General features: G+C 37.2%; 1 protein-coding gene across 3 annotated transcripts in view; it reads right to left on the bottom strand.

The window, feature by feature from the left end:
- The window catches only part of SLCO1C1 (solute carrier organic anion transporter family member 1C1), a 54,104-nt gene that overhangs the window by 15,172 nt on the left and 25,928 nt on the right, over window positions 1-13,004 (bottom strand). For all 3 annotated transcript variants that reach the window (XM_040642203.1, XM_040642205.1, XM_040642204.1), the window contains 3 exons: window positions 11,096-11,194; window positions 9,099-9,344; window positions 7,908-8,072 (listed from right to left, as the gene is read on the bottom strand). In XM_040642203.1, coding sequence (XP_040498137.1) covers window positions 7,908-8,072; window positions 9,099-9,344; window positions 11,096-11,194 — 510 coding nt within the window. The remainder of the gene's footprint in view (window positions 1-7,907; window positions 8,073-9,098; window positions 9,345-11,095; window positions 11,195-13,004) is intronic.

Below are 13,004 nucleotides of genomic sequence, written 5' to 3'. Positions count from 1 at the left end.
ATCTGAGTGTACTGACATAAACTTTCTAAGAGATTATACAAAACTATATAATAGTTTCTGACAAGTTATTAGACTGGCTGGTCATTTTAAGTTATAGAAATATTCATTCACGATTTTGATCAGTGTCTAGGTTATAGATGAATGATAGCACAACTAAGAGTCTCAGAAGTCTGCCTCACACAATGTCAAGCACAGAATTTAAAATTAATAAACACTGAATTAATCAATGAGTCAATGTCTTTCTGGTCTAATCCCAGGATTAACAGGTACAATCAAAGGGCAACTAGGTGACAGGTGATGTTCTTTAAGTTTGTGCATAAAACAATAATAGACACATGGAATTCAGGGAACAAAAACACAGTTTTGGTTCTTTTTTTCTGGCCCAAACAAAATTTATTTTTATTTAGACTCTTAGTTGCTTAGTTTGGTATCCTTCCTTACAATCACAACAACAAAATAACAATAACAAAACAATGTATTATTTGACTATTTTTATATTTGCTATTTGCTTATAATGTACCAGCCATTCAGGTAAGCATTTGATATATCTCTCACATTTATCCTTCACCACAACCCTAGTAGATAGCCATATTGCTATTTTCACTTCAGCAGCAATTTATTCATGGTCATGGTTAGTAAGTGTTAAAACCAGAGTTGACAATATAGAGTCTGATGTCAAACCCCATGCTTTCAATCACTACATTATACTGTCTCTCCTTCAAAGGATTTGGGACACAGAATTCTTGATAAATAGATATGCAATCTCACTAGTAATCAAATAAATGTGGTTTTAGAACAATACTAGGAAGAGATCCAACAAAGTGGTTGAGAGCTTGGATTCTGGACACCTAACTGCCTGGTTTGGATCTCAGTTCCACACCTTAATAGCTGTGTAACGGCAGGTGATTCTCTGAGCTTCTATAAACCTGTCTCCTTACCTATAATATGGAACAAAAATAGTGCTGAGGTAACTAACATGAAAAGTTCCTAGCACAATATATGGCACAAAAATATCATTCAATTAAGTTGTTACTAGCATTTTAATCTATCAGATTCACAAACATGAAAATATTGGGATGGGTGGGTGGAGTGGAACATGTCTGTGTTAGAAAAGGTGGGGAAAGAGGCTCTTTGGTGACTTCTTGGTTAGATTTTAAATTGGTAAATGTTAAAATTAAAACTAGATCGCATTAGAAATCAACCCGCCTTGAAGGGGGCAAGAACACAAAATTGGTGAAATAAAAAAAAAGAGAAGGTGCTAGTTTTTCTTTCTTTCCCAGCTAAACCGAGGTTTGTAGCTGTAACAAGTGGCAGAGATGAATGTATCCTGGGCCCCTAAAGAGCCAAATCTCAACTAAGAGGAACCTGATTATTATTTATTTTTAAAAAGAGAGAATATAATGGAAAATAATATAACAAACATGGTTTCTCATGACCTGAGTTAATAAATGCTAATATTTTCTCCCTATTTTTCTGATTTTTAAATATGGAGATATATAAAACAGATTCCTTCTCGGTTCCAGATTCCATCTTCCTTCTCAAGAGCTAAGCTTTGCCATGGATTTGGTGTGTGTCATTTGAGTCCCTATTTCTACATACACATGTTCATAGCACTTGACTGAATCCCCCTCTCATAGACCTAAGACTTACACAAAAGGGGCAGAGTCCTAGTCTCTCTTTCAATTCTATCTCCCAAAAGCAGTTTATAAAAAACACATCTTCTGAAAACGAGACTGTAAATTGAAACCTTGAGAGAATGTACTTAGAATTTCATTTATTTTGCAAAATACCAATCCAAACCTGGGACATAAGGAGTCATAGCATAAAGGATATCCTTTGATACCCTTCATAGCTTCATGCTGTGTGGGTTTCCACTAAACTTTCCCCACCCTGATCTGGCCTAGAAGAGTCTGAGATGATTCTAAGGGCATTGCTCCCTCAGTACAGAATGTTAAAAATCGGGAATATCCTCTCCTGACTGACCTCCTCTTAGAGTCCTGTGTTCTCATGAAACTTCCAGAAAGTTTCATGTGTTCTCTTGGCTCTAGTCCTTTCTGTACAAGATATCTGCTTCGGATGATACACGTCCTTTCAAAACACCATCCTTGTTCCCACATTTTCATCTTGTAACACCTCTTTATCATTTTGCTTTTGATTTAGGTATTAACACCTTCTTCTACAGGATTTTCTTCTGACTCCAAGATAAGGTTTCTTCTCCCAGAGTTCTCTGGGCTTCTCCTAATTAGAAACTTATTGCAATCTCCACCAGCCATATGGTGCCTCCAGGGACATCTCTAGCATCAGGGTGCATGAGTTGGTCATTAGAAACCCCTTTCCTCCCTCTGCCTCTGGCCCTTGCACAGGGTCCCACAGGCAGCAGTCTTGGTCCTTGTCACAATTCTGTGTTAGCTTATCTGGTTTTCACCCCTCACCCTCCAATCTCACCTTCAAGGCAAAAACTGTGCTCACCATCATATCCTGTGCTCCTTGCAGTTTTCCATAAAAATGTGCTAAATGACTAAACTTCAGTTTATTCACATATAACATTTCTCCTGGATATTTTACTTTCCTATTTCAAAATAAATGAATTATAACATGATTCCGTAAAACAGAAGTAGTACATTTCAAATACACTGTCAGCTTGATTCTCCCCTTCAAAATCCCTAGGATCTGTAAGCTATTTATGCTGGGCCAAGCTGAGTTGATAGCAGATTTCCTGAACATCAAATAAGATGTGCTGCTTGCCTCCGAGAGCTTCTCTTCTTTCATCTTAGGCATTTTTAAGTCAGTTAATGAAGTAGAAATTTCACTGTGACTTCTTCATTACACACTTTTTTTCACTCACACCATAAAATGTGCTGATCTTAAAACGTTTACCATCTAAATACTGCAAATGGAAATACTAGTTGTAATTTACACCAGCAGCCACAATTTGTTTCAATTTATGTATTTCTTTTGAATTTAATGTATTTACTCAAATAACAGGAAAGCTAGGAGAAATTTAAGAAAAAATATGTTGTTGTTACTTCTGTATACTCATTCAAGCTGAAGACCTTATTCTTTGTTACTGTTCTATACAGGAGTTATGAGACTCATGTAAAATATTTTAAGATGGACAGTTCAATTACAATATAATTTGAGAATTCTGATTCCCATACACATGTATGATAGCCTTAGCCATTAACATAAAATAATAAGTTATAATAATAATAGTACTTTGGGATGTTTTAGAGCTTTTCTCCCAGCAAAGTAAAATTCTGTAATATATAACAGACCTTCACAATATTATGCTAATGTTAGAAGATATAAATATTAAAATTTGAATTTTACAGAGAGATAAATGCAAGGAAAAATTTATGGGACTTTTCACACTCATGTAGCCAACTGGGTGTAGACAAAGAAGTAAAATTAGTCATCTTTCTTCAGTATAATAAAAGAATTTTCTGCCTCACAAACAAACAAAAAGATTGTTTTCCATTTTCTTACAAATCTTTAATATAACTTGACTTAATTCTAGAACACATCATAACACATATTTAATTTGCTATGCTTGCTTAGCCACAAAAAATTAGTATTTTCTATTATAAGCAACTTGCCCCAAAGAATTATCATAACTTTTCCTTATTTGTCTGTGTAACATCTACAAGAATGGAGAATGATAATCATTGTTGTCAATGAGAGTCAATGTCATGTATCATGTCCACTAGGTATTGTTTTATTTAATAAAAAAAACTCCAAGAAATTAAGAAAAATGACTAAATAATTGCAATCTGTGTATTAAGAAGGAAAGCAAAACATAAGATCATTTACATAGGAGAAGCTTTTTAAAAAAGGAGAAAAATTAAGTTATCTATCTAAACTTCTTCCAGTGGAAATTGCAATGAGGGAAAAAAAAAACCCCACACACTCGAAAAAGCAAAATCATTTTGCCATATGCCTCTTCCTCTCTGAATTTGAAACATTTCTGTTGCTTATTTTTCTTTAATTTTCTTTGCAAAATTAAAGTAGTTAACATGAGAAAATATTATTTCTAAACTTTAGAAATACAGCCAACATAGCAAAACATGTACCGCAAAAATAAATCATCATTGTAACAACTGGCCCTTGAACACAAGGAAAATTTGTTTAGTCTTTCTGCCATGTCATGTCAAATGCCTTCTGTGAGAGCAGAGGGGAAATGTGCCTTCTTTGTGCTTCTCACTTATTTTATCACAGAAAGGATGACTCTTTGTAGCCTCTCCCAACCCACCCCCCAAAAAATGAAGGAGAAAAGAGAGAGAAATATGATGAGAAAGAAGTGAGAGAACAGTATTTGTTGAATGACAGCTATATATATTTATGATGCATTTTATAGATCTTAATCTCTATTTCAACCTAATGAGGCATTTATTTTCACTATTCTAAAGATAATCAAAGTAAGTGTTATGGATATTGACTCATTTTCCCACTTACCCGTACTCTGCTTTTCTTCCATACTTAACTAATGTGAAACCAAGATGCATTCAGGAAAGAATCCTAGCTATAATGATTGAAATCATTAGACACTAATACTTATCTCTCACAAAAGTACTTGAATTATACATAGACATGACATGATAAAAACTATGAGGAATTGGAATTTCAGACAAACCTTGATAGATGAGTCAAAAAATTCTGATGGATCTCAGGGACCATCTGAGTGTGCAGAGGATTATGGTTAAAAGAAATCAATTGCCCACAACTTAAAAAAGAATTATTAGATTCTCCTTGTCAGTTTTCCAAAAATAATTCTATCCAGAGAGTACATAAAACTCAGGGGAAATAATTTTATTCCTGGCTACATCATAATATATGTATGCTATTAGGCAGGCCATTGAATCTCTCAGAATTTCAAGTTCTTTCATCTGTGCTAATTTTTCTCAAAAATAGTTGTATAGGCAAAAGTATTTCATTTATTATCTACCTAATTAAGGAATGAGATAACATATAATCTCATTTTCTATTATAAATATCTTTCCCCAAACAATGCTTTTAATTTTTCTTTATGAAATAAATGTTTTTAATTTGAAGCCAGAAATGTATTTATCATTCTAGTGACACCCAAATCAAATGCCCTCAAACTCAAAGTGCTATGTACATATTGAATAATAAGAAATAAACATACACTTAAAGATGCATCACTTGCAATTCATGGGGAAAAGATGGCTTTTTCATTTTGATAAATGAACCTTGACCTTCTCCTTGACATTATACCAAAAATAAATAAATTGAAATCTATTATAACCAGGGGCACCTGGGTGGCTCAGTCAGTTAAGCAACTGCCTTCCACTTGGGTCATGATCCCAGGGCCTTGGGATCAAGCCTGACATCCAGCTTAGCTGGGAATCTGCTTCTCCCTCTCCTTTTGCCCCTCCCTCCCGCTTGTGCTCTTTCTCAAATAAATAAATAAAATCTTTTTTAAAAAATCCACTATCTAGGGGCGCCTGGGTGGCTCAGTCGTTAAGTGTCTGCCTTCGGCTCAGGGCGTGATCCCTGCGTTCTGGGATCGAGCCCCACATCAGGCTCATCCGCTGGGAGCCTGTTTCTTCCTCTCCCACTCCCCCTGCTTGTGTTCCCTCTCTCGCTGGCTGTCTCTATCTCTGTCAAATAAATAAATAAAATCTTTAAAAAAAAAATCCACTATCTGAAATGTATCATAACCTAAACGTGAAAGTTAAAACACTTAGGCTACTAGTAGAAATACTAGGAAAACATTTTCGTGGCCTTAGGATTTGACAATGATTTCTTAAAACAGGTTTAAAAGAGAAAGGAAAAGACTGGAAAATGGACTTGATTAAAAATAAGCAGCTCACTATTAGGAGAGTGAAAAGAAGAACTGAAAGTCTGTGAGAAAATAGTTATAACACATATATTCAATAAAGAACTTGTATCAAGAAAAAAGTACCTACCCCTACAAATCAATAAGAAAAAGACTGACAGCTCAAGAGAAAAAGGCAAACAATCTGAACATAATTGACAAAAGAGAATGTTGAAATGACCAACAAGCCTGCAAAAAAGTGCTCAACGTCATTAGTTATCAGTTAAATGCAAATAAACTATAATAAGATATCACCACACCCCATAAGAATAGTTACAATGAGAAAGACTGGCAATACTAAGTATGATAGGGATGTGGAGCAACTGAATGTTCTTATACTTCTAGTGTGAGTATAAATTTACACAACCCTATTATAAATGTTTTGGTTATATTTACTGGATCTAAACATACATACTTCCTATGACCCAGCAGTTCTGATCCAAGATACAGCCAAGAAAAACCGCTGTGTACACACCCACCAAAATACATATAGAATGGTCATGCAGTGTTATTTGTAATAGTCAAAAGCAGAAAACAACCCAAATGCCCACCGACAATAAAATGAATAAACTGTGGTATATTCATGTGATAGGATATGACACAGCAATGAAAAAGATCAAACTGTTATACACAACATGAATGAATCTCATAGATTTCACTTTGATTGAAATAAGCTAGACACCAGAGAGTACACAGCATACTATTCCATTTGTATAAAGTTCAAAAACCAGGAGGCTGATCTATGATGACAGAGTTCAGGATAATTATTAGCTCTGGGAAAGCGTATGGAGTAGGAGGAGGTTTGAGGGAGCCCTCTGTGGTTCTGAAATGAACTCCATATTCTAGCTGATAGTTACTACACAGATTTTTGTGTAAACATTTATCCAGCTGAGCTACACATTTAGGGGCTCCAGAGTTAACTATTGCTTGTAAGTTATAGCTCAATAAACACAAAGGAGATTTTGAAATAAAATAAAAAGAATGTCTCCTAAGGTTTTAGTTCTCTTCTGTTCTTGTTAAAGTCAGTATAAGGCACTGATGGGCATGGAGAGGGTTTTGGGGGGAATAAAATCTAAAATGTTTCTTCAGGTCAACCATTAAATCATGCAATTAACTTAATTTGAACCAATTAATGTTAAAGTAAAAGTTGAGTGGTATAGCTTTAATATTTATAATTTAGCAGAATAGTCTGAACAGTCAATTAAATTAGCATCTGCTAAGTGCCCATTATCCAGGATTGTTACGGGACAATTACATATTCTGAAATAAGTTCAGCGGCCTCTTTCAGAGATAGATACATAGAACAATTTTAAAATATTTTAGGAAGAAGAAATGTCTTTAAATCTTTGGAGTTTCCTACCATTAAGGAATATGTCCAAAGGAATAACATATATTTATGTCTTGAAACAGAAGCATTAAATGATGTTCTCATGGACTAAGGGAGCTAATCCAGGTTTTAAAAGTATCCAGTTACTTGAAGCATGATGTTTATGTACCTACACATTCTGGTTCTTCTTCATTCATTTCTTCATACTTTTCTTTGTCCTTTAATAGCTTTCTCATTGTTGACTGATCTGCTATGCTAGAAACATAGCCCCTTTGAATAACCTGGATGCCAGGACTCAGAAGTCCTTCAACTCTGAGCAAAAACAAACCTTGTTTTGCAATGAACACCTTCTAACCTCCCTGAATACTCACTTTTTATAATCCTAGAAACTCTTCAGGTAAAATGGCCGCTGTTAGGAGGTTTTGGCTTCACTTGAAAGACACATACCCAGCATCACAATCTCCTAATAAAATGCATGTTCGATTTATGTAATAGTCTCAAGGTCACTCATTTACAGTTGTGAATAATTCTTGCTACAAAGTTGTACCACAGACGACCTCAGCATTTTAACTGGATATTTTTCACTCTGCTAGATTTTTTTTTCACTCACTTTTTGACTTCATATCTAAAATGCCATAAATCACCTTCAGTCGAAACATAAAAACAGCTTTCTCTAAAACGCCTAAGTTAATGAGACGTATCTGATAGTGCCTAGTGGCAAGTGTGAAGGACAGGTGAGCATACCGATAACAAGGTTGGCCTTAGAAGATGACTGCCCATACTGCTGCTCGATGTACTTGGGTTTATAGGTCACCATTCCAAACAGAGAATTGAACTGAACCGTACTGGCGCACAAATATAACAAGTACAGTGGATTTCCAAAGAGATTCTTCAGTGATGGGAGAAAATCTATAAGGCAAAAGTAACATGGAGTTATTCAAGACAGTGTTACACTTGGCAGAAGACACAGCCTTGGCACCAGGGCATTGCCGGCCGAGTCCCACTGCCACAGTTATTAGGAGCAGTTATGGCGTGGTACACATACACACTATGAAATGAAGCATTGGCACAAGTCAAGGCTGAGATCCGTCGGGTTCGTGTCTAGACACAGGCACTTGCTTCTACAGGCATAACATTCAATTACAGTTAGAGGTATTAGTCAGACAGGAACACGTTTCTCCCAATGATATGGGTAGAAGGAAAGAGGGACAAGAATACTCCCTCCTTACAGAGCTCAAAGTCATTGGCAGGACATCAAGAACTCCAGTTTTCTAGCCTCTCCTCTTCAAACTTGCATCATGGTCATGGAGAAAGAAACATGAATGTTATCTCCATTTAATTTAATGAACTTTAGGGTAAGAAATGAGTTTGGCATTCTCCCTTCTTCCTATTATTCAGCTGAAGAGTTTGAAATGTGAAGATTTCCTGTAAATCTTGCTTGCTGGGCCCAACTGTGGGGGACCAGTCTTTCTCATGGCCATTCTTTTTCTACATGGGAGGAATTCACGTTAGCATTCTGGCCTTGTGCCCCGCACCACACTCACTCCTTTGATCAATGGTGGGAACATGCACTGACACATTTGTCAAATGACTGAATCTCATCTGTTAAAAAGCCACAGGCTCTGAAGATTCACTCTTTTCTGTCCACCCAGACTGATGGGAAGCAACAATCCCAGATAGGGGCCGTTGCCAGGTCTAACCTGAGTGGTGTAAGGGTGGGAATGTCAGCAAGAAGGTTACCAAAACTTTGGGTCATGTTTTTAATCCACTCTCCAGTAATAAAGCTGACTTTGTAATCTTCAATTCCGCTTCCTTTATAGTTTCTCAATGTTTCTGAACAAATGATGGGGAGAGAGGGGTATTATTTATAGATTCCCTACAGAGTCTCAACAGGAAAACTGAAAGTGCTTCAAAATCAAGGAGAATCGGGCTCACCTCTTGCCATTTCCATTATTTTTGACTCTTCTCCAAGAGGCGTTTGGTAGTCTGTATGATCATCCATAATAAACTTGGATTTCTCAGAGGAGGAACTGGAATCCTCTCCACTTCGGGGTCTCGGCAGACTCTTTGGTAAACACCAGAAAGGCAGAGCTGCAAGAAGACTTACAATTCCTGCTATTAGGTAACCCAGCCACCAGGCTCCTACCCACTGGGGATCCTTTGGAGTAATGGTTACATGATCTGAAAGGCAGAGAGGATGGCTAAATAGCACATACAGCAAAGCCAGTGAGTTGAAATAAGCCTCTTTAAAAAAAAAAATCCTAGCATTATCTCTATCACATCATAAAAATACCTAATAATTCATACACAATAACTTTCTAGTCTGAACATGATCATCATCTTGCTTTTTGAAGGAAACATGGTGCTTTTTTTTGGGAACATGATGCATTTCTTCATTTCTTCCTTAGATTTAAAATATAGAGAGTCTAAGTCCTGGGGGAGGGGGTCTTTCTCTGCCCTGGGGTTCTACCAAGGGTCCCCCTGGCCCATGACAGGAAACAAGAACCCTGTGAGGGAAAATTATGGGGACTCCAAGCCTTCCTCTGGCTCCCCAACATCAGCACCACTTGTATCTCGTCCACATATTGAACATCTAAGATTCTTTTCAAAGAAAGAGTTAAATCCTACACATTCTGGTCCCAATCTAGTCTAAAACACTCAGAATGTTATTCACTAAAGGATGGGTAGTAATACTTCAGAGCTATTCTAGGTCTGAAGCAAGATTTGTATGTGTAAATAAAATGTCAATATCTTATTCATCATCAAAACTTTATTTTTGACCCCATTTCTTATTGATGAAAAAGGTAAGTAGTGATGAAGTTCTTTTGAACTAAATCAAGTGTCTTTTCTTTCCTATATAAGAATCCATAAAACTTATGATAGAATACCTCTACTGTCCTCTGTGAGAACAATGAAATAAACACATGTTCTTTGACAACTAGGCTCAATTGCCACATTATACTTAGTAAAACGTTCACACTGGCTCATCACTGTATCTTCATTGCTTCCCCTTAACTGTTTCCCACTGTACCACTCATCACACCTACACTTGCTTATCTGTATCAATCTCCATGACTGGATTTTAAAACCCCAGGAAGTCGAGGTGCTCAACTACCATTTTGTTCACCATTTTGTGGTAGAATAGCACCTGGGATAGAATAGATGCAAAATTAATGAGGTTAACAAATAAATAAATGAAGGAATAAATACCATTTTTGGAATGCATTTAATTTTAACACACAAAGACTTCAAAATGCAGTTTCAGAATTTTTAAAAATGAAACTTGTTTTCTTGTTTCTAAATGCTTTCTTAAACTTCTTAAAAAAGAAAGAAACATAATGTGCATATCTAGGAGGTACGTCTCGCAAGGAAAGGAACACATTAATAGCTACAGAAAGATGAGGTCCCCCATTTATTCCCTCCACAAGCACTCTCCTAAAGAGTAAGGTAGGCTCACTCTCATATGCCTCCACCTGAAAAAGATTTGTACAGTAAAGAACATATTTTGGTTGCCAGAAGACTTTCAATTCTTGGTCTTCCTGGCAAGTCTAGAAAATACAGTATCAATTGATATGTCTGTCATGTTGTTACACCTGAACCAACAAGAGCCAACAGGAAGCCACAGTTTCTAGTCTTAACTATGCCGGAATGCATGTGAAGTGGCCAACCAGAAGTGAAAAGGGACACACCTGAATGACAAACCAGGGGTTATCCAGTTCTAACCACTGCCTGTTTTTCATGTTCCATTTATTAACGCATGTGGTGAATGTATCAATGACAGATTTTCAGCAGATTATTTTCATTTTATGAAAGATTACCATCCTGTCACTTTATAAAAAGGGAATTTGATATTTTCTACACTATCCCCATTAAAAAAAAAAAACTGCAGTGACTAAGATAAATAAATAAATAAATAAAACAAACGTCCTTACCTAGGTTTACAAAGCCAATGTCAACATACAGTTTGGCACATAATGAGCCTAGCAGGAAACCAAAGATCGGTCCTATAATTGCAACCGTCTGCACACACCCTGCACCCGAAAAAAAAAAAAGTGTCATTTCTCTGCTTTTGTAAATTAATAAAATTTTAAACAAGAAATTGGAGTGAGATTCAATTAGTAGCTGAAAATATTTCATCAACTCATCATTTAAGTGTGCTTAATTTGTCAATTTTTCAACCTTTTTGAATCAGGAAATAAGTCCTTCTCAGTTTTGGAAGAAGAATGAACACTTGGAAGGCGTTAATTACCTCTTAGTAAGGAAATAACACCAACATTCTGAGGAAGATAACTTCCCCCAAATGAAGCAAACTTCACTCGTTAGAATTAGATTTCCCTACTGATAAAAATCAGAATTATTCCATTTTGACAGTCCTTCAAAACCTTTTTCTAGTTGGTTAAGCGTAAGAGTCATTTTGACATTAAAATTGATTTCTTCCACCTTAGTGCAAAACTGCATGCGTTCAGAGAGTCTGTGGGACCATCTGTGAGAGTGGTAGCTATGCAGATCCCTGAACACAGCCAGCCAAAGAGCTAGACCTGGGAGTGCAGAGAGGTGCTCTTTGGAATAATCATGACCAGCCTGGGCAGCGTTAACAGGAAACGGGAGCAGATTGCTTAAACAACACCGCTTCTGGTTACCAGAAAGGTAGCTCTTCCCTGCAAAGTATGTCCCATCTGCCTTTCATTTCGTCACAGAGCTTGACGCATACATATCGCTGGCAGATTAACTTAAATTAAGAGGAGGAGTATGGGGCGCCTGGGTGGCACAGCAGTTGGGCGTCTGCCTTCGGCTCAGGGCGTGATCCCGGCATTATGGGATCGAGCCCCACATCAGGCTCCTCTGCTATGAGCCTGCTTCTTCCTCTCCCACTCCCCCTGCTTGTGTTCCCTCTCTCGCTGGCTGTCTCTATCTCTGTCAAATAAATAAATAAAATATTAAAAAAAAAAAAGAGAGAGGAGGAGTAAATGGCAGTTACCAGATCCTTTCCGGAAGAGAAGAAGGGGTGAAGAGAGAGAGCAGGAAGGGGACACCCTGACACCTACATGCATCTCTTGGCTTGCTACCTTTCCTCTAGTCCCGAGTGACTGCCTAGCACACGTGAGAGAGCTTCTGTTCCAGGTCCTCATTTACGCTGCACTTTTCCGTTAGAGCAGGTAACTGTTTCTAATCACAGCCTTCCTGACTGTAATGAGAGCCCTCTGGAGCTCTGCACACATGGTCATAGCAGAACAATACTGTGGAGCTAGTCACAGCCCCTCTCAGTGAATTTCAATCTTGTCCTCTATCCCTTATAGGCCGGGCCCTCAAAAGATCAGAACCCCAAGAAATCAAGACTGATGTGTGAAATGGAGAAAAATTTAGTTTCCAAGACGTAAGAGGCACTCAATAAATGCTGCTTAGATGCATTTGGCGCTGGAGTTTGAGTTTGCTGTAGTGTGTGTGTGTGTGTGTGTGTGTGTGTGTCTGTGTGTGTGTGTGTGATTTTAGCTGCTGGTCTATCTATGGGCAACTGTTCCAGACATGGGTTAGCCTCAGGCCTTGCTCTCATCCTTCCTGTGTTTTTATCCATTCATACCTGCTATTGAGAACTCAGAACTCCTTGCCTATCCCTCATAGGAAGAAAATGCTTTAAATAGGGCTTAAAGGATGGGAAATAGTTTCTAGGGCTCTGGAAACAAAATAAAAAATAAATATAAATGACGCCTAAATGCTTCAGTAATACAATTAATTCAGTTAAAAGAACCTATGAAGTCTGAAGTCCATGAAGATATTTGCACAATCATGGCATACATCCTGGCTGTTGATCTTCCAGTTATTTCCTTTCAGTCTGATGTTCTT

Source organism: Ursus maritimus, unplaced genomic scaffold (genome assembly GCF_017311325.1).
Source record: "Ursus maritimus isolate PB19 unplaced genomic scaffold, ASM1731132v1 scaffold_26, whole genome shotgun sequence".
Classification (NCBI taxonomy): Eukaryota; Metazoa; Chordata; class Mammalia; order Carnivora; family Ursidae; genus Ursus; species Ursus maritimus.
Note: the sequence above shows the minus strand (reverse complement) of the source record. Positions and strands in the feature narration are given on the sequence as shown.